Below are 22,762 nucleotides of genomic sequence, written 5' to 3'. Positions count from 1 at the left end.
TACTCACATGCGCACTAGATTTTTTTCCCAAGATGTTACATAAAAAAGGTCATGAGCCATGGGGCCAAGTGAATCGATCTTATCCCAAATTAAGAATGTCAAATAAGAAGTAAATCATATATTGAATAGTATAATTAAAAGAAATAAGTAATATATTCTACATGAGCATGTAAATATGTCACAAACAATACATCTAATACAATCATGCCAAATAGATGGCATTTGCATAAAGGTCATATGTATTACAATGATATGTATCAACAACTCAATGGATAGACGAGTGAAAGCAACAAGATCAATGCTTGTTACAACATTTTGATCATGAAATCAACTTCCAATATCAATAATCTACTAGACCATCTTGCAAAATAAATACTTAGTACTCGATCCAATAATCTAGCTTGAAGACTCAATGTTTACTCTGTCAATCATATGAGTACATCAATTATCAATCAAGACCAGTGTACTACTCTAGCTGATACAAAATACATGGGATTATTTGCCATGCCTTTGCGAATAACATATTTTCGATTGTCTATGAACATCATACTCAAGTGACTTTGAATATGAATCACGACATCACATCTTAGCAACGAAAAATAACAATACAAGCACTCCAAATCCTAACGCTCTTTGCAGTACCTCGTAATTTCTATTAATATCCTACAAATCATAATTTCATATTTTTTTTAATAGGTCGATCGATCATGCAATTATCTAGTAGTTAAATAAATGATGTGTTTCATGATATTAGTAATGCAATTATCCAATATGTTAATCGTAAATTTAAGATTTTTCAGTGGTAAAAGATCTAATGAAAAATACACACAACATGCATCACCTCTATATCATATCTACACATGTTGGAGATTAACTAAGGAAATAGAAAATGAACAATTTGCATATCTCTAATCATCTATATGTACTATTAATATAATTATACTAGAGATCAAAACTAATGCGCACATAATGATGTTAAAAAATTAAGGGATAATTAAACTTATATAGATAGGAAATTAAATTATTGATTGACTCATAACTCATTGAGAATTTTATAAATCATACCCTATATTTTACATATTTTATAATTCACACTCCATCTTTGAGGAGTTATAACTCGACCCCTAATAATTAATTTTTGTGTAACACTAATCACCAAGGAAGAAGAGGAAGAGGGAAAAGACTAGGGAAGATGATGGCGGGGATGACGATGGGAGGAGATGGTTAGGGAAAGTGTTAAATGTGATCTATAGAAACTTTATTTTAATAAAAATAAACAACTATTATAATAAAAAAGGACTCTAACAAGACGTATCAGAAATATGAAGGAATGGACAACTATTATAATAAAAAAGGACACTAACAAGATGTATAAGAAAGATGAAAGAATAGACAACTATTATAATAAAAAAGGACTCTAACAAGACGTATCAGAAAGATGAAGAAATATAATATAGGGGTAGAGAGAAGGGAAGGTTAATATTAAAATAATATCAAGATATTAAATAAAAATTATAGATGAAAATGAGATGTCGAGTTATAAAATCTTTAAAATGTACTGTGAATCACAAAATATGTGAAATTTAAGGTGTGATTTATAAAATTATCTAATTTTATAAAAACAAGAAGTAAATATAAAGTTGAAGTGTAGATTAATTGCATCAACATATTATTCATGTTTGGTTCTATGTGGTGATGGTGGATGATTAAAATGATGGCAGTGATCATTGAATCTAAGAAAGTATATGCTCCTGTGTAGCGATCCAAGGATCGACACAGAATTTTTTTTTTCTAATTAAAGAATCTCTCTCCTCCTAGATCGCCTCAGCTTTCTAAATACGTACGTGGGAAAGAAAGAGTAAATTCTCTTAAAACGTTCACGTTTTTGTCGCATGTTATTAATTTTATTGGGTATTCGGTCGACGTTGCTTTCTACAGGATGATTCTTAGAACAATGTTACACGCCATGTCGGATGGAACAGGCGGCCGTACGGACAGCTCTAGAATGGCTGCTGGGAGCGGAGCTCGGCCTGGCTGAGGAAAAGGCCGTGGAAGCCGTAGGGGACCCTCCGCGGCAGCAGCAACTCAGCCACGATCTCGAGGTCCGGCGAGCTGGCGTCCATCACCACGAACCTCGATTCACCACTGGCCTCGTTGTGGACGTAAGACACCAAGTACCCCTCGTCCTCCTCCTCCTCCTCCTTCGATTCCGGTACGAAGAAGGGCTCCCCCCCGAAGCAGTGGGGCCCGAAGTCTCGGCGGGCCACCACGCAGTCCCCCTTTCCGGCTATGGAGAAGTCGAGCTTGACGACCCCGGAGATTTTGGGCATGGGATCGGCCACCCCGGCGTAAGCGTAGCGGTTGCGACGTCCCACGTAGCCCGGGTGGATGACTCCGAACTCGAAGTTTCCCTGCGAGAGAGGGGTGCGGGTTAGGATTCCGGTGCGGAGGTTGATCCGCACCATCTCGACGCAGCTGTGGACGAGATGGAGGTTCCCCAGCAAGTGGTCGGTGCACAGCATGTTGGGAGCCACAAGCACCAGCTGATCCTCCTCTTCGTCGTCCCAGGCATTAATGGCGTGCATCATGTTGAATCCGGGCACCTCGAACCACCGCATCTCCGACTCGTTGGTCGCGTAGCGAGGAAGCACTCCGATGCGGGGGACCTTGCGGTGTTCGGAGCCCAAGAGGGCTCCACCTCCCAACACCATGCCGATGGGTTTCAACACGATCTGGGTTTCCGCGAACACCGCGTAGCGCTCCGTTATGGCGAAGTCGTGCAGTAACGACGGATCGCGTGCGGAGAAGATGGGCACGTCCGGGCCACACTTGTTCCCCGCCGGATCGAAGCGGAAGTAGGTGAGGAAGGGGAGCATGAGGCCGTAGCGGAAGGCGAATAGCTCGCCCGTAGAGGGGTCCTTCTTGGGATGGGCCGTCATGCACCTGTAGAGCCGCCCGTTGAAGTCGCACCGCCCCGCCGTGGCGATGTCGCCCGTGGTGGGGTCCAGCCGTACGGCGTAAGGGAGATCGCTCTCGCAGAGCGCGTAGAGGCGGTCGGCAAAGAAGGCGAGACTGGTGTTGGCCATCCCTAACCCCTCCGCCAGGCTCATCTGCCTCGTCAGAACCTTCAGAGCCGTGACGGCGGTCCGGGCAAGTCCAGCGACGCCGTGGAAGCCGGAAATAAAGTTGGGGACGACGGGGCCGCCGGCGTCCCGCTCGAGGAGGTACTTGTAGGTGTGGACGTAGCGGGAGCAGAGGATGGCTTCGTGTCCGGTGGGGTCGAGGAGGATGGCGTGGAGCATGCCATCGCCTTCGAAGAGGTGGTAGGGCCCGCGGGGGAAGTGCTGCGGATTGGGACCGTTGCGGATGTAAGCCCCGCCGGCGAGGCACCGGGGTATAGCGCCCCGGACGACGGGGCAGGGCGTCGGGGGAAGCTCGCCGACGGAGGAGAAGTTATCGAGGAGGACGTGGCGAGGGTCGACGGAGGGTCGGAGGTCAGGCGGGTCGATGAAGGTGTTAATGAGCTCGTCCATGGCGTTGCAGAAAGCCGCCACCCGACGACGCTGAGGACGTGATGGAGGAACTGGCGGCGTCGCAATTACCCTCTTCTCCTCAAATCTCGTCTTTGCGCGGTGTTTTGGTTTGACAGCGTCATGAGACGGCTTCTCTTCGGGTATAACAGCGGAGATTGAAAGAAAACATGGTGGTGGTGGTGATGGTGATGGTGATCTTCCCAGGATTCGCGAGGAGGAGGCGGCGGCGGCGGCGGCGGCAAGACAGCAGGAAGAGAGGAGGGCGTCCATCTCCAAATCTTTGCCAACTAATGTTAACGGTGTTGTATGTATGTATTTTTTTTTTAATCTATTTATAAAAACTTAGGACATATATATTAGGATGTAAACTCTGCGCTTGTGTTTGGGAAACTTCTTACGTTCATAAATTTGGCTTATATCTCTTTGTTTTAATATACGCATTACGTACCCATATACACACATTGCATGCATAGGGCCATAGGGGGTAAATATATATTTGCTTACCTAGATAGATGTATCTTCTTTACCATGGTTTGGCATCAGTACCAAGGGCCTCCATACTAGTAGTCGATGCCAAAAGAAATGGAAGACAGTAGTAGGACATAGATGCTCTGGTTCCATCTAGCTTTGACAAATTGACAAACACCAGAGATGCATCACCATCTATGGCAGTGTCCATCATCCGAGGTGGTACTATAGTATTACTACAAGGAACTGTTTGATACTGATTACCACAAGAGTTTTTATTTTTATTGAATTTTTCAAAAGCCCATTAGCATTTAATTAATAAATCATAGTTTAATTCATTTACCCTCTCTTCTGATGATCAAGCCTAAGCAAGCCGGTTTCAGCACAGGCTCGGTTTAGCTCAGCTTAATTTGAGACGAGCCAGACTAAGCTCGAACCTGAATTAAATCTATTATCGAGCCCTATTCAAACCGAGCCGAATTAGTTGAGCCGAGCCGGAGTGGCAGCTTGCGGAAGGAGGAGGTGGAGGCTGCTGCGCTAAAGAAATTAATAGCTTTGCCTTCATGAAATAATGGAAGGGCAATTAGTTTAGAAGGTCTAGTGGAAGCTGATTATAATATAATTAAATATATTTTTATTCATATATGATCAGTAATATTAGCATTACGAGAATTAAATGTAGAACATTAATCTAATTAGTTATAATGAGTAATTAGGAATTTAATAAACTCTTATATTTATATTCAAAATAGATCCCAGTTAGATGAACGATACAGATTCCACGATCTCTCTTTAGCGAGGAAGTTGGTCCGAATTTTCCACCCGATTCCGGCCCGGCCCATGAATTACAAAATACCCTTACACAAACGATGAAACAATCACGTAATTCACTCCCCGGCGGCCGCTCTCGTCGTCTTCGATCATCTCCTCCTCCGCACGCTAACCCGATCGTTGCGAGGTACCAAAGTCGTTTTTAGGTTCTCTTTTGTTCCGTATCTATTGCGTTTGTAATTTTGTTTTGGTTTTCAAATCCCCTCAAATCACTTGTTTAGCTTTTTCATCTGCGTCGCAAAAGTTTCGTCCTTTTTTGTTGAGCATATGTTGAATATGAGCTGAAGTTTGCGCAGAATCAAGATACTTGTACAAATATATTGCATTATTTAGATATAAATGATGAGAAAAATCTCGAGGTACACAGTAAAGATGGCGTCAACGTTTTAGGTTTTCCTCTTAAGTCTCATGGTATGATCGAATTGTATGCCTCGTGCATTGCTTTTGACAAGTTCGAGTGGCAAGTACTGGGATTACTCTGGATTGGGTTCAAGATTGCCCTTCTCTCATCTTGCTGATCTCGTGCTTTACGGTTCTTTGCGCAACTGGAAAGTTTTAAACGAAATATTCGCGCAGATGCTTTTAATGTTCCTTCCCTCTAATTCACCTGAAGCTTCCTATCTGATTTATGGTGTAATTTATCATTGGTTAACTATTTTAAGGGCCAATTTTGAACCAAATCTCAACTACTTGAAGCCCACATGTGTCGTATTAATTTTCAGTCTGTACTACTAACTGACTTCTTGTCTCTCCAAACGATCTGCTATTTTTAAGGGATATCAAAAGAAACTGCATTTAAGTTTTGGGACTAAATTAACTGTTTAAACAGGTAATGTATGTAAAATAACAATTTTATCCCTTGATAGATCTAGGGATAGAATCTCGGTTTAGCAATTTTTTGGTTTGTATCGAATCATCACTCATGCTTTGCTCATCAACTAATTCTTTTTCAATATTCTAAACTGGTATTTTGTCCTTAGTCTTTTTTATGTAACCTGATTTTCTTTTGCTAGCGACTAATTAGCTGTAAATTTCCAGGACGTCTAAAACTGTGGATGTATAAAAGTTTTTTTTTTTTTTTTTTTTTTTGTAGTGTTGTCACATTTTCCTAGTGAGAAGAAAAGCTGAAGAAGAACTAGCATAGGTGAAGGGCAACTGGAGATGGGGGAGGCAGAAGAAGCGGCTAAAACTGCTGGCAGCTTTCAGGTGATCAGGATCTTTATAGGTGGGCTGAGTGGTAGTGTGACAGAAAATGATATGGAGAAGACTTTCTCCTCACTTGGCAGGGTGTGCAATGTGGAGTTCATCCGCAGCAATGGACGAAGCTTTGCCTTCATGGATTTTGAGCCCAAATCTGAGAAATCTGTTGCAAAGCTTTTTGCCGCTGTTAGTTTCTGCATTGGAAACCTCTCTCTCTCTCTCTCATACCTGTTCTTTCTCCCTTGTTAATCTAAGTATCTAACTTTATATCTATTCTTGAGATGAAGAGTTTCGTGTTGGCAGTTCAGGGTATTTTCTACATATTCATATATTGCTTTTGAGAAATGGAAATGAAACCCATTGTTCTTTACTTCATATAGTCTGGACGTGAATATTGGTTTATGTTTGTAATCTGTAGACTATTGTTCTGTTCCCACTACCTTAGTTGTCCTAAACTAGAAGGAAACTATGACATAAGACCGATGATTCTTTGGTGTAACACATTATATCATTGTTGGGTTTATCACAACAATCAAAAGGGATAAATCTCTGGACCATTTTGAGGGAAATGTAGATGAGATACTGCAGTTGATATGAGTATTATTTGGACTTTGGAGTACTATAGACGCTACACCAATATACTTTCTCACAATAGTCCCCTTATAATTTCATATTCCTGAGAGAAGGGCACATATTCTATCAATGTTTTATCTTGTATGCAGCATTTGTCATGGTTGGTCACAGAAAATTTATGCTGCCTTCTTCATTCCTCTGAAAAACATCTTACCATTTTTTTTTTCTGTAGTACAATGGATGTACTTGGAAAGGAGGGAAACTTCGACTTGAGAAGGCCAAAGAGCACTACCTTACCCGCTTGAAGCAGGAGTGGGCAGAAGATGCAATAGTTTCCGTGCCAGATAAGATTGACGTGGGGAAAAATGAAGACTTGAAACAGGATAAGCTGAACTTGGAGAACACAAAGCTTCACATTTTCTTTCCGAAATTGAAAAAGGTAGGCTCTTATTCATCAACTATTATTTATTTTCACGTATGCTTTATTCCTGATAGTATATCAAACAGTTTCTTCCTGTAACAGTTATAGAGCACCACAGTAGGTTGAAATGCCAATATCTTGCTAAACAGTCTGATTCTAAGAATTTCTCCTTGCTCATGGAGCCAAACTAATTTAAAATTCTCCTTTTTCATTTTCGTTTGCATTTATTACTATGTTGGAGATTCTATTACTACTTTTCCTACCCTGCTACTTTATTTTACTTATGGGAGATATCTAGTGAATATGCATGTGGATCTTCATCTTAAATGCTTTACTTGGTGTAATCATTAAGCTTGCCACTGTGCACTCTATGCTAGTAGCTCAAAGTCATGGAAGTAAGCACTTCCACAATGAGTCTTAGGGTTTAGAAATCTCGCCCGCCCCAGAGACTACATTTGCTGGGACCTCATTTGCTAAGATGCCCACTTTTTGTTGTCCTCATCTCATGCCATCAGGTATTTTTCTTAATTTTTCTCCAATCTATGCCCTTGTGATTTATTTCATGGAGTGCTGCTTGAGCAAGTTACCTTTTTATGACAATTTGATTGTACTTCTGGATTCTCTTTTTTTTCTCAGTTTTAGTATCGCAATAGGGTATCTATAGAATTGTTCTTTTTGTCCCTTGGCTGAACAATTTAAGTAGTTTTTCCATATATGCATATATATATATATATAGGTTTTAGGGTTTAGGCACATGTTTTTCTGCAATCCGTTTGTGCTTCTCCTTGTGTGAGAGTATACTACTATTCTTTCGAATCATAACTTGCATTAACATGTATGGTAACTTTTTATGCAGGTGAAGTTGTTACCCTTTAAAGGATCAGGGAAGCACAAGTATAGTTTCCAGCGCGTCGATGTTCCTGCTCTCCCAGTTCATTTCTGTGACTGTGAGGAACATTGTGGACCTCCTGAGAGAGCTAATGAGGAGTATATTTCTATTCTCAGCTCTGCAGCACGTGAGAAAGAGCTAAGCATAATGAACTCTGTGATGAACAAGCTTTTTGCAAAGGATGATGACAAGGTAGTTCCATCTAGGAGGACAAAATCAGATATAGATCTGGACAGCACAGAGCCACCTCAGAGTGACATTCAGGTAGAAGAAACAAAAGAAACTGATGAGGAAGATGCAGATGATCTCGTGATCAACATTGGGATGCAACAATCAGATGACATGCTAATGCAGTTAATTGGAAAAGAAGCACTTACAACAGATAAGGTATGATAATGAATCTTCCTTGAGATCCTTCCTAGATTTAGTTGTTGCTGATCTAGTGCTATCATGAAAAAGGCAAACTATTAAGATATACCTGTGAAATATATCATCTTTCTCCTCTTCATTGTCGAATATCCAGGTATCAGGATTCAGAAAGCAATCATTTGAGTCTTTGCCAAGAAGGAAGCGGCAGAAATCTGAACCAACTACTACATCTGAAAGCACGCCAATGCTAGGAACTTCTCCAATAATGAGAAACAAAACCGCTGAACATGAAGTTTCTCCTTTGTCACCCAAAAATAAAAGCTCAATGAATCCTCTCAATGTCGAGACTCCTTTAGAAGCTTCAACTCTCAAAAGACAAGATGAGCCAACTTCTCATGCTTCTGAACCAGCAAAGAGCTGCTCGTGGTTTCAGAAATCCTCCTGGAGAGATCTCGTGGGAGCATCAGGGAACGCAACATTCAGCATCTCACATATATTGCCTAACACCAATTTGGTAGCACAAAAGCTGCCAAGTGCTGATAACACGGGCGCCGCTGTTCCTGTGGCATCAAAAAAGAGAAAAGTTGTGTCTGTTGAAGAGGGTTCAAAATCTTTGGAAGCCAAAGAAAATCACCAAATAGGTGAGCCCGTTACTCATCATTCTACTGACGTGTCAAGGAGTGCAGATATAAATAAAACTACTACTCCAGATGAGAGTGGAAAAAATAATAAGGTCGCCGGTCAGGAACTGAAAAGGACGATTCCGAAATTTAGTATTGGTGAAGTTTGCCCCTTCATGAGGAGTGCAGATTCTGAAAAGGAGTGGTCTACAGCAAAAAGAGCTCTTACTGGGTATATCAAGAAGAAAAACAATGAAAATAGCTCATCTAGTGTCCTGAAAGGCACAAAAGTGAGAAGATAATTACTTGCATGGGCAGCAACAAAATGGTCACCTTTGGAAATAGGTTAGAAGTTGAAGAGATGGTAAGTATATGCCGTTTACCACATGATGTGTTGGCAAGATAAATTATTACTCCATATGAAATATCAACAGTTTGAGGGATTGAGCATTTAATTTGCAAGGCTATATCCATTTATTTCTCTTTGGTTTCTTTATTTTTCTTTGTTTGGACTAAAGATGCTCGCATTAGGTCGGATTGTCCGGTCGTCTGCATATGAAGATGAACACTTTTGTTTTTTTGTTTTACAACAGCAGGCATGAATTCATATGAGAGCAAAATTTGATGTGTTCAAAGCTGATGGTGCTGCTGCAAATGCACAGCCCGTCAGGATGGTAACATATTGGTAACAAAGTTGTATATAAATGTATCCAAATTTACTACTAACTAGCTAGCTGCACTCTAGTTAGTAGTATCAAAATACAAATTCAGGATGGAATCGATCAAAGGACGTCAGATACCATAACTTTTGGATTCCAAGTTCACCAGAATTGTTTATATAGTATTGTTGATGACTAAAAAAATGTCCTCTGCCTGGCAAACACAGAGATGTAAACAGATCCTATGACGATGTTCAACCTGATCACAGACAAGAGATCCACATCTTTTTGAAGGCTTTTTGCCAAGCAGTGCAGAATTCTTTTTAACCCCAGAAAATAAGCAACAAACAGAAGAAAGAAAGATAGAAAAGAGTAAGAAAGATTAGACTAGCGGGGGGAAGAAGACTGAGTAAAGGCTTGGCTCTAAAACAAGTCACTGTATAACAATTACTCTTTCCTTCTCAAAAGACTTAGGAAAAAATAAAATAAAGACACTAGAACAATTCAGTAACACCATAAGTTATAATACACCCAGAAGTTACAATGCAAATAAAAAAAAAAACATGGCAAAACAAGAGCCTACCTAGTCGCAACTTTCTGATACTCCCCAGAGATGACAAAACTTGTCATTTGATCTGACACCCATGAACATTTGCCAAACTAAGTAGGGTAAAACATCGACCCGATAATTACAACACATCAAAATGCAGATGGAAGTGATTGCCCACTGCCATTGTTAGTTGAAATTTTATCTGTCTGAAGATAATATACAAGATATTACTAGCACTCTACAAACCAGTCACCCAATTGGTTCAGGTTCTCATGCCAACTATTGCTTGTCTCGTCCATATTGGTTGCAGAACACCATAGAGTACGATTGTAGTGGACATATTCCATATCACTGAATGCCTGTTGCTCAATAAAATTTCTTTTTTCTGCATGCAGCCGGTCAGATAAACCCCTTGCAAGCTTGTATCTCATGGCACCACTACATGTTTGGCTCAAGATTCTAATTGCTAGTCTTTGTAATTCAGGACTTTGCCCTCCATGCAATGACCACCACATTACTGTAATTTCAAGGAAAGAGATAGAGATACTTCAGATAGGACATCGAAAAATGATGCTCTACATCTTACAGAGGATTCACAAGCATCATACTTTATTGCTGACATAAAGCTTAGCAGTATTAGAAAAGAAAGAACAAGCGTGGCAATACTCATAGACTGTAATGTAGCAAAAGAACAAGCACTCCAGAAGGCACATTATCAGATGTGCATGTCAACGCGTGCAACAAAGAAAGTGAGCACTTTAATCGGGAAAGATGTCTTTCAGTCAGACAGGATCATTAGGCATTCTCCATTTTTCTGGTTCTAGGAAACTGTTATCGAGTAACAACTAGATTGTCAGTAATAACTTAAAATCCAACATATTAAATTAGATGGAGATGTCACAATCAAACTCAGTCATGGGAGTCATAGAATTAAGTGAAGGGATGCAAGAGCCTTCTGAAGGTCATGCAAGAGCCAGTTCCTTTTTGTATAAATAGAAGATGTAACACTTCCAAACAAGGGAAAGCTCTAGATATCTCAGTACGACTATCCATATGTTGGATAAAGACACTGCTAACACATCGAAAGTAACCTCCTCTGATTAACATACCATATATTATTGAAGGGTAGGTCTACACTCTACCTTGTTATGTCAGCATAAATTTACTTAACAACATTACCTGCACATATATCTTGTGTGTGCAGGTAATGTCAATTAACATATTTCTCTTATACGAACAATTCATTTCCACAAGAAATTGGACAAAACTCAAAAATAAATTCAAAACAGAAAGTGTCCTTACCTGGTGAAATTTTCGTTCTTTGATCAACTGCCATGCACTCGGCAAATCCACCAGATGGAGTTCTGTAGGCTTCAAGTTGTTTAACTATCAGGTTTTGATCATCTTGGTTCTTAGCCATGCGCACGATACAATCTAACAGTCCATTGGTTACCTCAGCATCAACATAGAATTCATTTGAGTAGAAAAGACTTGGATTTAGATAGTACCCGGCAGAATGAATGGAACTGTGAAGATAGTTGTCCCATATGTCATCAATTATATCCCAGAAAGGTGAATATCTAGATTCTTCACCTCCCAGATTCTTTCTTATTGTTTCTTTTGCACGATCCATGGCATCATATAAGATTCCCAGAGGGGCTTTATCACTTCTATAGATCAGATGCAAAATACCTACCAGTGGATCTGTGACCTTTATAACATCAGCAGCAGAATTCCAAAATGTGAGACTTCTTACCAATTCAACTGTAGCTTTGCCCTTTTCTCTGGAAGCCCAAACAGAAGCACTCCATGCAGGTGAGCTGAACATATTAATTATATTTTCTCTCTCAGAGAGTAGGTTTCCCAATGTGCTGAACTGAGCTACAGACTTCAAGTTGGAAATTTTGACAAGATCTCGACCTGGAATGTGTTTTTTCATAAGTTCTAGAGTAAGTGCATGACTATAAATGTACCTTGTTATGGTCTTAGCCTCATCAAGTACTTTCTTCACATGATCCATGATTGCTATCTTTTCCAAGATAAGATTTATGCAGTAATCTGCACAAGATGTCCAGAATATGGACCGATATTTCTCCACCAGCTTCTGGCCTGCAGCTTGCATGTAGCGTGACGCATCATGGACAATCACCTGAACGACATTATGGACATCAATTTCCTCGACAACTTTGCAAAGCAATAAAAATAACGCGTCGACATCTCGAACAGAATCTGATACATCCATAGATCTCAAGAATATCGTTGTTTGGGGGCACTGCACAAGAAAACTGATCAGGCTTCTACCCCTTTGATTGGTCCAACTGTCCAGCAAGATGCTACAGCCAGTTTGCCCCCAACATTTCTTGACATCTTCCACATGCCCAACAATTTCTTTCATTTCCTGTTGAAGAATCCATCCCTTAATCTCATCACAAGTAGGAACTCTGAACCCAGCACCACAGCCAATAACAGCATCGATCATTCTCTGAAAAGATGGCAACTTTGTCCCACTAGGACCAATTCCTGCCTCGAAGAAGAACCTACCTATAGATCTTGCTGCAAGCAATACCGAGTCATCCTTCACTTCCTCCTTGATTATTGGTTTTGTATCTTCCATCACGTTTGAGGCGCCGATGCTTCCATTTCCAGCCTGCACTGATGGCGGCTGTACGACATTTCCTCCATCTGTGGAGGTCCGCTGTGATGCATCTAGATGAAAACCACTCCTGCTGAAACCGGCGGGTGCAGTTTCCGCAGAATTCTTCCCTTTCTCAGTGCTCGACTGAGTGGTCTTTGGTTGGCAACGCCTCGGCTCAAGAGGTACAGGAGAGAAGTTCCTCTTCAAGGGAAGTTCTGGATGGTACAACCGTCCAACTTCCTTAAGCAGCCTCTCCTTCTTCTTCTCAAGAAGGGCATCCCTCATGCACGCTTTAACATCATCGGGGGCTTCGGCGCATGCCACCACATCACTTCCCACTCCACCCAAGTGGTGTTTAAGGCGGTTGAAACCGCGAACCTCCTTGCCGCAGTAATTGCACTTGACCCTCTTCTTTCCCTCATCTAAGGCTGTTCCATGTTCCTCCACCCCATCTCCCACCTCGCTTGAACTCATCCTCAAGCTAGCAGCTTTTTCCACATTAAATTAATAGATGGATGAAAACTCAAACCCATCGCGACACTCACCTTATTAGAATCACAAGCATAAAGATTATTAAAACAAAACAATTTTTTTTTTATCTAACTCATAACTCATCCAATTTTGAATTATAATATTCACCTCATCAGAATCACCGGCTCTACAAACTAAGCTTAATAGAGCAAGGGGGAGAGAAAAAAAAAAGGAAAGCTACCAAGAATAGCATCCATCAGTTTAGGAAAAAAAAGTACGAGGAGGGGATGTTTTGGTACCTGAATCTGATACTGCGGGGCCCAAATTCCCAACTTGAGCTTGGAGATCACATTAAGGCGGCGAGGTATGTGGGAAAGCTTGGGGGGATTTCGCCACTTCGCTGAGAGGAGAATCGCACGGGGGTTTAGGGTTTACTTCCTTCTTCTAGGGTTTAGGGTTTACGAAAGGAAGAGAGTCCAAGTCAGCGTAATGCGTGCGCCACGAGAAAATGAGGAGGAGAGAGAGAGAGAGAGAGAGAGGTAGGACGGAGGAAGAGGATGAAGAGATCGGGTTAACGAGTAAGCGGGTTTCGGATACATCACCACACACGCGTTTCTCTTTCTTTCTCTGTACGTCACGCTTTTTAGCAGCAAATTTTGTTTTAAAAGAAGAAGGAAAAAAGTGGTATTAATTAGCTGCTGCTGTTAGTGTTAGGGTTACGGTTACGGTGAGTGCCGCTGACGTCAGTAGCCAAAATATGTAACGGTGAGTCAAGAAAGTTCCATTTCTAAAGTATAACCGCATCTCAATTATTTATTCTTAAATTTGCTAACCAGTCGGACAAAAGATATAGCTAAACTTAATGCAAACATAATAATGCTTCTCTAAAGGCGAACGCCTCAGCGACCAAAATAGAGTGAAATCGGTCAAATTGATAGCCAGCCATAATTACAAAACCTGCGAGGGAGCGAAGGATAAACCTTGACCTCTATGTTCGTTGGGACTTGAGAAGGAGCCACTGGTATTTCATTTAAAGAACCTTAATGAAGGAGGCCCCTTAATGAATGAGACATGAAGGGGAGATGGTGGTGGTGGTAGGAGCAATGGATTCAAAGTTTTCGTACAAGAGAGCTTGGGACCGCTCCCAAATGATGGTGGCAAGCTCTCTAATATTATAAAAGCTTATGTCGTTCCTATGCTTCCAAATGTGCTAAAGAGTAGCTGCAATAGTGAGTAACATAAGATAACTTTGCGCTGAGAAGGAATATTGACCTCTTCACATAGCCAGAAGCCTTTGAGCCATGAGGGATCAAGGGGCCTGATGGGTCACTAAAAGTTAATGGTAGCTCATGTGGCTCGGACAAAATTGCAAGCAAAGAAGAGCTAGTCAATCGTCTCCTTAAAGAGCCCACAGACTTGATAGGTCCCATCGGAATTAAGAAACATCCCAGCCAGGATCGTGCCAGTAGATGTTTGTTCTAGGAGAGAAGATCACTTGAGGGACAAGATTAGGATACGAATCCTGTTCTATTACATTGTCATTCTCAATAGTGGGCTCTGACCCGATAGCCTTACTGCTAGTCACTTCTAAACTCGGATGCGTCGGTTATAGCATTGGATCGCCACCCTCTAGACTGGCAGAAATTCTCGAAGGACCTTGGTCGAAGCTATGACCCTTACGTCCACAAGCTTGGATGCAAATCCTAGGTCCGAGAACTCGAGCTCATCTCGTCGATAGGGCAACATACTCTAGGCACAAAGTAAATCGTAAGAATGTTCTTCTAAGCAGCTAGATGAAAGAAGGAAGTCCCCAGCAGATTCTGACCCTTTGTTTCAAAAGCATGGATAAATCAATTTGGATACATAGCCTAGCAAACCTACCTCTTGTCCTCACCTAAGTGTACCCATCCATTTAATATGTTATTTAAAGTTGGCAGCAATCTCCATCGGGATGTCCATAGGCTACTAGTTAAAAATGGAGCTTTTACTGTCCCATTGTGTATACTCCTGAGCTTTTAACTCTTTCTTATTAGGCTATTTTTAGTATTGTCTAGGAATGTTTAGGGTGGATGAAACTTTATCCCAATATTAGGGTTTCTTATACAAATAGGTGTAACAATATCCATGCTCATCATACTTTTACCCACTCTAACCTTTCGAGATAAAATCTCTAGAGAAAAAAAGATTACCAATTATTGTCACAGCATTATAAAACAATTAGATGCTGCTAAAAAAAGCATAATCACCAAAAAAGTCTAATGAAAAGTTTGCGCCTCCGCACTCCCCTACTCCTATTGAGCCAAATTCCCCTCTCCACTACAACCTCTTGACCTCCTAAGGCCAACACCACCCATGGTGCTCCCTCCACTCTAAGTGGAGTTGTCCATCTATTCATATGAGCTGCTATTAAGTGGAGTTGTCCATCTATTCATATGAGCTGCTATTAAGTGGAGTTGTCCCTCCACCTCATGAGCCCAACTATTCAGGGGAGACTACGAAAAGCCAACAATGAGGAGGGTGTCACTACCTTTGAGTTCCCTGCTCTAGCGAGTCAAAGGGATTTCAGAGAAATTGGTGGTCATTAATAGTGAGCGCCTTCAAGCTAGTAGCGAAGAGCGGAGGTTTAGCCTCATAAATGAATTTCTTGGCCATCAGCCACCGCTGACGTATCTTGTGCAAGAAACTAAGAGAAGATGGCCATTAATATGACAACGAGTTTTTTTTTTCACTTTTAAGTTCTCGGATGAAGATGATATAGTTAGTATCGATATCAATAAAATCAACAATATCCATTCCGATGGTCTTGCAGGACCATTATTAAACTTTTATATTATATCACTTTGTACCGCCGTAGTTTTTATCAAATTATCATAATGCATCTTCCTTCAAATATATGATCATAGAATGAAAATGAATCATTTTAAAATTATGAACAGAAGATTCACATTTACTCAAACAATAGGATTATTAAATTCAATGCGGAATTATGAATGCTTACATTCTCCACTACATTTGTATGAAAAAATGAATAGTTTCACATTAATCTAAACCCAATTCGTGACTTCGATTTGAGGACTACTCAAAAAGCCCATGTGTCCAATTCGGCAAACTTGGGCCAAAATCAAGATTAAGCCTGCTCTAAAGTCCGATTCGGCATGAACTCAATGTCTATAACTTCTCTCAGCACTCTGTTCTTCCTCTGTCGAATCATTCAGATTGCTCAAAGGCTGGTACATGTCCTATTATTAATTGGATGGGTTTTTTTGTTTTAATTCAACTGTCACCAGAAACTTTCAAAACATCAAAATTATTATTACATTCTTTAAAATATTATAATTGTCACTAAAACTTTTATAATTCTTTTAGAAATTTATAGAGCTATGTTAAAAAAGTTTTCAGTACGTAAAAACTCCCTAATTGTAATAGCCTGGATAAGAGGGTCAAAATTTATTACTGTCATCAGTCTGTTCATCTAAAACCTTTAGAGAAAACATTAATTCACTATAACCGAATGAGCAGAGCAAATAATTAACAGCTTCTCTCTGTCAGACCCTTCAGAAAGGTTAGAGCTTTGGTATTCAAAAAGAAATATTAGGCACTGCCAAAATCTTGCCAGAAAAAAAAATATATAGTTGGTGCTGAAACAAGCCCACCAAAAATGTAGAATACAGGCATTAATCAATTAATGAGCTAAAGAAAGAGAGCACTCAAAGCTGGCAATCAGCTTTGGTTTCAATTTTCCCACATGTTCTTACTTATATACAGTTTATCAACAATCACATCCCCTTGGACACCTAAATGATCATGTAAAGGTCTAAATGCTAAGTCCTTGTGATGATAGAACGGGCAAAGCTTTTGTGGCATGGAATTCAGAGCTCTGTACATGAGGAATCTCTTTCCTGCTCAACTTCAACCCTTGGCCTTTTATGATCCTCCTGCAGCTTGCTTTCTAAGTCCGAGTCAGAGATTTTATGCTTCAGAGCAACAGATGAAAAGGTTGACTGATCTTTGGAGTCATCTTGCTCTACTGAGGTGTGATCATGAGATTCCACCTGCTCTTCAGTTGAAATTTGAGCTGAGGCTAAAGAATTGCTAGCTTTTTGCTGCGTTTCCAGAATCTTTTGCAAATACCTTGCATGTTCCTCTATGCGTAACTGAAGTGCCCTTTGTACCTGACAGCAGTAAATAAAAATTACATCAGAAGGGTTTGCTAATTAGTAAATAGCAGATAAGAAAATTAATTCTTGAAAATTACATCTAGTGCCATAATTTTTCTTTATCCTGTGTCTGGTATAAAGTTGAGGGAAGCAGATCACTATTTTCTTCTCTCTTTTAACATACATGTGATCTATCATTTGCAGGAAACAAAATTTCTACTACATCTTCAAATTAGCAATTGCGGAGGCCATCAGTTCATCAATACAGAAGCAGAAAGCCAAATACATTTCATCTTCATCAGTCCCTTTTCAGCAGAGATTCACCAACAAACCTAATAAGAAAGGCTGACAATTGCAGAAATGTAACATAATGTTACAGGCAATCGAAGTGTTACATACTTACATGAAGGGCACTAGATGGTCATTTAGCCTGAGATGAATCAAATTTGAGTTTGAAAAGATGATTCCTTGACCAAGTAAAGATTTTTTCTAATGCATTTTGCAATTTATTTTTCCACGATGTGGTAGGCAGAGAATTTGAAATGAACCAGGAATGTAGATGAAGGTACCAACAACTTAGAATTATCAAGAAACTCAAACTTTGTGAAAACTTACATAGTATTTTGTTGTCTTGAGTAACATAAATTCAATGTTTGTCATTATAAGTAAATGTTTCTAATACTCACCTCTAGTTGTTCATGCAGCTGTTTCTGAACTTCAATTTGCATCCGAAGAGCTTCTGTTACTTGCATGCTTCTGCTGGAGGGAAGAAAAACAGAGAAAAGTTTACCACTAAGGTAACAGCAGGAGCGAGAGAGAGAGAGGGAGAGAGGTGAAAAATAATATTACCTTTTATTGGCTATACCAGTTTCCTTGCTAACTTGTAGTGCTTTCTTATCCTCTGAAGAGGAAGATTTCTTGTCTTGATAGTGCAATTGTAACCAATAGTAACATTAGTATGCAAAATCGAAAGGAATAACAATAATCTACAATTTGTTATCAGGAAATAGAGAGGATCAGATTGTTTGACTTATGCATGTAGTTACTACAGACTGTATTCAAATGCATATCAATAAATTTAACACGTTGCCCCTAAGAGGTATTCATTACCGTATTACAAGTTGCTACATCTTTGCTAGCACCAACTTTAAATTGTGGGAAGTAGATCTTTCAGACCCTTGTATTTCTGTCTTTATATGATATCACTTTCATGTTAACAGATGATCAAACTTACCAGCATGGATACAGTTATACAAAATAGTAAAAGTGAAAGAATAGTGATTCGTCTAGATCTAGTTATGATTAACTAGAGTTACCAGGCCCTTCAGCCATGTAGTTACCATTTCTAACTTGAATGCTGTTAAAAAAACTGTTGGCTGGCGTTGCACTAATCTATGCTACAGTTGATGAAACTACAAGTTACTAGGTCCGAGCAGAGATTCAAACAAAACATTAGACAAGTTTCTGATGACTTTGGTAAGTTTAACAAGTTCCTTAACCAAGGCTGAAAGTGTAAGTCTGCAAAGTTATTAGCTGATATCCTTCAATACTTCATTGATTCCAAAATAAATTTTAAGAATGAACTTATGTACAGATGCAGTAATCCCTTCCTGTAATTGCTGTTTACCTTCTTTAGTCTCTGGAAGATATTTGGCAAACCGATACTTCTGAAAAAAAATTCAACCAGATACAAAAGGGTAAATACAAGATTGAGTGAATCACTAAATTTAATCTATGTTCGAAATAAGAAATGCATATTACCTGCAAGTGACTCTTTACATGATAGATGGTCAAGCCTTCTACATTCATAAGTTTTAGTACACCCTTTGGAGTTGCCTCTGCATGAGGAAAAGTTTAGTCATGTAGAATAGCACTACGAATCAGTAGGAAATCCAAGTAATCTGCTTACTCTCAGGCCCATCAAGCTTGTTCACAGCATCCACAAAGCGCTCATGGAGCTCCAGCGTCCATCTTAGTCTTGGTTTATTAGCAGCTGTGGTCTTAGATGCAGAGGGGCTTGACTGTAACTGAACTGTACTAGGACATCCTAAAGGCTGAAGGGCCTTGTTGCAACAAGAGGACACTTGATGAGAGGAGTCTTGCGTTTTCTCATATATATCCTAAACAAAAATAAGAGAAGACAAAATTAGACATAACAGCATCCTAAACCAACTTAAAAAAATGTCAATTCACACTTGTTAAAACCAACAGCAAGACTTGCTTGCCCTCAGAACAGATTTTATGACAGGCTGATCCACTAGGGATCCATAAAGCAATAGTAATAGGTCAAATACTGTTCTAGTCTTGTAGACCGGACAGTTGAATCTTTATGAAAATTGTTGGATTTATGTTGAGAAAAGACAGGTCCGACTGAGGTGAACAATTTTTAGGACATATAATAAAAAATCATTCTGCACCTTTCAGATGTAAACATGAAAATAAAAGAAAGCATCAATACTCACATCCAATCGAGGACTTTCCTCATTATCTGTGATAGCAATTCCTAGTTGTTCAGACAACAATTGTAATTCCATTTGCTCAGTAAATGCTAAGCTGTTGTTATTACAATTCTCTCCACGGAAGCTACTGTCTGAAGCATCTCCAGACAGATTGAGGAAATCCTTCACCAGATCATCTGTGTGCTCAATCTCATAGTGTATGTCATTTATATCATCACTAAGGTGCACTGGAGAGTTTGAAGGTTGAACAGAAGATATTTGCTCTTCGCATTTGGGAGGATGAGGTAGAAAAGGCAAATTACTGAGTTGGCGAAAGGATCCTGAGCTTCTTGAAGATGATGAATATAGACTGGTGCAGAATGTAGAAGAACGAGAAAATATGGGATCTGAATTATGAGGATGAGGTATGCCAGAAAGTGGGCGTTCTAGTCCAGATTCTGGTATTAATTTTTTAAGGTTAAAAGGTCTGTCTTGTTGCAAGCTATTAGAGGGAAGTAGGTCTGTTTGAACATCAGAAGATTTGTTTGTGGAAGATGGATCATCTGACAAATTTTGGTGATCTGCTTGAGAATTTAACAATTTGTGGATTGAAGATGGTGCAGCTTGACAGGAGTGCAGCACTGTTTCAGGAGAATTGCTTTGTTTCACCATGAGAATACTGTGGCTAGTCATGATCTTGAAATAATGGAAGACTTGGTCCAGAAACACCAAGTACTGATGAAAGAAAACTGCCCCAACAAAATGCCTTCCTGGTTGACACTGCAAGATATACAATTGTTAAATATAGGCGATCCAAAATCTATTGTGTTTATGGGTATGTAGGAGATACAATTTGATAGCTTAGTAGATTTTGCAGGTTTAAACATTGAAAATAGTTCACATTCAGACAAGTGCACCTCATACAAGCTAAAGACAACTTGCCTGCTACTAATGAAATCCATATTTTTCATGACTGAGTAGTCCTTCAACATCAACTAAGAAATAAATTTGTTAATAGAGACCTATTCATTATGTCACATATCATAGCATAGTTCTTCCCTGCACCTTCCATTCTTCATTTATTTGTAAGTACATCCTCCTCCACCTTCTTATACAAATTACAAATTACAAAACATCAAGTCTTTGATAAGTACAGTATGTCCTGTTATTTGTTCCTGGTATAATTTAAATTAATTAATTATATTGAAAAGTTTCCATACCTTACAGACGTCTAGCAACTAAAAATGATACCATGTTGTCCTGGTTACCTAACAAGTAATAAGCTAAATTTAAGTTCAATGGGAGCTACCTGTATTCTACTTCCATTATGGGGGCAATCATAGTCCACAATTACTCAAAGTAAGACATGATTGAAGTCTATAAATTTTACGAGCTTATATAGATGCTTCCGACTTTAATAATTTGAAGTTTCCCGTGATCAAATTCAGTTTCTAGAAAAAACAATCGACAATTTGAAAAATGAGCAATCCATGGTCTAGTCTTGCAAGAATTTCATTTTCCCCACTGATAAGAATCTGCCCGTAGAACACCTTTAACCAAAGCGCAGTCAAATTCTAAATTGGACATCATTGAGCCTTAGAAAGCCAAAAGAGTTAACTAGGCCCATCATTTTAGTCACCAAGAAGCTGCAACAATAAATGCAGTCTTCTGAAAAATAAATTGGGGTGAGTAGTATCAAATTCCTACACTACCCTGCATTTGAGTCCTTTCTGTTCCTATCCTATCTAAAACAACAATGAATGAATGAATGAATGAATGAATGAATGAATGAAGGCATAACTTTAAGGTTATAAGTTTTTACTTCTTAGGATCTCACTTGTGAAACATAGCAGTTACTACCTAATCTTAGTTCTGTCCAAAGTAATGCACAAATTTTTTTTTTGTTCTTATAATTTAAAAAAAAAAGACTCTCTCTCTCTCTCTCTCTCTCTCTCTCTCTCTCTCTATCAATCTAAGCAGTTTATTTTGCAGCAATGGACCTTGTATTCACCGAAGCACATTCATTGTCTCACGCTCTCATTTAAACTGACACTTTAGATCCAGCTAACCGAGAACAGATCTTTTCTCTCCTCCATTAATCTCTATAAATCTTAAAAGTCAAGTACTACCGTAACAACAAAAAAACAAAACACAAAACGAGGCACACGTGCTAAAATGTTCATCAAAACTAAACATTCCTTCTTCTTCTTCTTCTTCTTCTTAGTTTTCCCCCAATTTTGTGGCTCAATCAAGAAACGGAGAGATCTAAAACAAACAAACAAACAAACAAACAAACAAACGGGAAGCATGGAGGAGAAGGAAGAGAAGTGTATGATGATATGGCTCGGACATACCTAGAAGAGGAGATTCATCCAGATCCCGGGTGAAGAGGAGATTCATGCAAATGATTCCCCCCCTCCCTCCCTCCCTCCCTCGTTTTACCTCCAAACGGAGCTGCTCTTCGACTTGGAGGAACAAATGATTGGCAATTTTCCCAAACTGCCCACCCCATCCATCATCATACCTTTTATGGCTAAGATTGTGGCTGTTTCGTGTCTGAGTTGGCTGCTCGGTCGGCGAGACAACTAATTATTACGAAATAAATCGATAATTAAAACGGATAAGAAACCGATAACGTGTCATCGGTGATTTGTGGAAAGAGAATTAGAGGGATAATTACACTCGGCCCCACCGTATAATCTCTCTATACTTATTTTTTACACATAAACCCCCTTTATTATGTTTCTTCTATTTTAATATTATACACCGGACGGTGAAAACTGATTGGATACGGATCGGATAGCGTTTAACTAGATTCCATATTTTTAGTTCGGATTAAAACGAATAGTTTTTCAGATAAATAATCTGATCTTAAACGAATATTGATAGAATTCTAAATAAATTATAATATTTTATTTAGACATAATTAACATAAAATTAATCTGTAC

General features: G+C 39.5%; 4 protein-coding genes across 8 annotated transcripts; 1 reads left to right on the top strand and 3 right to left on the bottom strand.

The window, feature by feature from the left end:
- Nucleotides 1-1,869: 1,869 nt before the first annotated feature.
- On the bottom strand, nucleotides 1,870-3,919 carry LOC140760348 (9-cis-epoxycarotenoid dioxygenase NCED1, chloroplastic-like). The gene has a single exon (XM_073097279.1). It carries the CDS (start codon nucleotides 3,801-3,803, stop codon nucleotides 2,001-2,003), a length of 1,803 nt encoding a protein of 600 aa, XP_072953380.1. The 5' UTR covers nucleotides 3,804-3,919; the 3' UTR covers nucleotides 1,870-2,000.
- Nucleotides 3,920-4,823: 904 nt separating this feature from the next.
- LOC140760550 (protein REPRESSOR OF SILENCING 3) lies at nucleotides 4,824-9,511 on the top strand. Of its 2 annotated transcripts, none has more exons than XM_073097553.1 (5): nucleotides 4,824-4,959; nucleotides 5,926-6,218; nucleotides 6,838-7,044; nucleotides 7,883-8,302; nucleotides 8,439-9,511. In XM_073097553.1, the coding sequence occupies exons 2-5, from the start codon at nucleotides 5,994-5,996 to the stop codon at nucleotides 9,204-9,206; spliced, it is 1,620 nt and encodes a 539-aa protein (XP_072953654.1). In that variant the 5' UTR covers nucleotides 4,824-4,959; nucleotides 5,926-5,993; the 3' UTR covers nucleotides 9,207-9,511. The 2 variants fall into 2 exon arrangements, with proteins under 2 accessions (XP_072953654.1, XP_072953655.1); XM_073097554.1 differs by lacking the exon at nucleotides 4,824-4,959 and having other exon boundaries at nucleotides 5,926-6,038; nucleotides 6,119-6,218.
- A 538-nt stretch (nucleotides 9,512-10,049) lies between these two features.
- Nucleotides 10,050-13,828, bottom strand: LOC140760343 (uncharacterized). Its single transcript, XM_073097272.1, has 3 exons — nucleotides 13,519-13,828; nucleotides 11,416-13,293; nucleotides 10,050-10,630 (listed from the first exon to the last, which is right to left on the bottom strand). Exons 2-3 carry the CDS (start codon nucleotides 13,220-13,222, stop codon nucleotides 10,344-10,346), a joined length of 2,094 nt encoding a protein of 697 aa, XP_072953373.1. The 5' UTR covers nucleotides 13,223-13,293; nucleotides 13,519-13,828; the 3' UTR covers nucleotides 10,050-10,343.
- A 2,959-nt stretch (nucleotides 13,829-16,787) lies between these two features.
- On the bottom strand, nucleotides 16,788-22,313 carry LOC140760153 (protein PHOSPHATE STARVATION RESPONSE 3). Of its 4 annotated transcripts, none has more exons than XM_073096987.1 (8): nucleotides 22,169-22,313; nucleotides 19,839-20,594; nucleotides 19,286-19,496; nucleotides 19,138-19,214; nucleotides 19,004-19,043; nucleotides 18,226-18,313; nucleotides 18,063-18,135; nucleotides 16,788-17,391 (listed from the first exon to the last, which is right to left on the bottom strand). In XM_073096987.1, the coding sequence occupies exons 2-8, from the start codon at nucleotides 20,505-20,507 to the stop codon at nucleotides 17,089-17,091; spliced, it is 1,461 nt and encodes a 486-aa protein (XP_072953088.1). In that variant the 5' UTR covers nucleotides 20,508-20,594; nucleotides 22,169-22,313; the 3' UTR covers nucleotides 16,788-17,088. The 4 variants fall into 4 exon arrangements, with proteins under 4 accessions (XP_072953088.1, XP_072953089.1, XP_072953090.1 ...); XM_073096988.1 differs by having other exon boundaries at nucleotides 16,789-17,391; nucleotides 18,063-18,132; nucleotides 22,169-22,312; XM_073096989.1 differs by having other exon boundaries at nucleotides 16,790-17,391; nucleotides 18,226-18,298; nucleotides 22,169-22,312.
- Nucleotides 22,314-22,762: the final 449 nt, after the last annotated feature.

The sequence above is a fragment of the Typha angustifolia genome, chromosome 5 (genome assembly GCF_048772165.1).
Source record: "Typha angustifolia cultivar Huaian chromosome 5, ASM4877216v1, whole genome shotgun sequence".
Classification (NCBI taxonomy): domain Eukaryota; kingdom Viridiplantae; phylum Streptophyta; class Magnoliopsida; order Poales; family Typhaceae; genus Typha; species Typha angustifolia.
Note: the sequence above shows the minus strand (reverse complement) of the source record. Positions and strands in the feature narration are given on the sequence as shown.

Bases quoted from the DNA above. Each gene is read 5' to 3' on its own strand.
- LOC140760348 (XM_073097279.1), bottom strand. From the start codon at position 3,803: ATGGACGCCCTCCTCTCTTCCTGCTGTCTTGCCGCCGCCGCCGCCGCC.
- LOC140760550 (XM_073097553.1), top strand. From the start codon at position 5,994: ATGGGGGAGGCAGAAGAAGCGGCTAAAACTGCTGGCAGCTTTCAGGTG. The intron at 6,219-6,837 runs GTTAGTTTCTGC...TTTTTTCTGTAG, and splicing joins TTGCAAAGCTTTTTGCCGCT to TACAATGGATGTACTTGGAA. The intron at 7,045-7,882 runs GTAGGCTCTTAT...CTTTTTATGCAG, and splicing joins TCTTTCCGAAATTGAAAAAG to GTGAAGTTGTTACCCTTTAA.
- LOC140760343 (XM_073097272.1), bottom strand. From the start codon at position 13,222: ATGAGTTCAAGCGAGGTGGGAGATGGGGTGGAGGAACATGGAACAGCC. The intron at 10,631-11,415 runs GTAAGGACACTT...TTGAAATTACAG, and splicing joins AAGAACGAAAATTTCACCAG to TAATGTGGTGGTCATTGCAT.
- LOC140760153 (XM_073096987.1), bottom strand. From the start codon at position 20,507: ATGACTAGCCACAGTATTCTCATGGTGAAACAAAGCAATTCTCCTGAA. The intron at 19,044-19,137 runs GTAATATGCATT...ATTTTTTTTCAG, and splicing joins ATGTAAAGAGTCACTTGCAG to AAGTATCGGTTTGCCAAATA. The intron at 17,392-18,062 runs GTGAGTATTAGA...TACTGCTGTCAG, and splicing joins AGCTGCATGAACAACTAGAG to GTACAAAGGGCACTTCAGTT.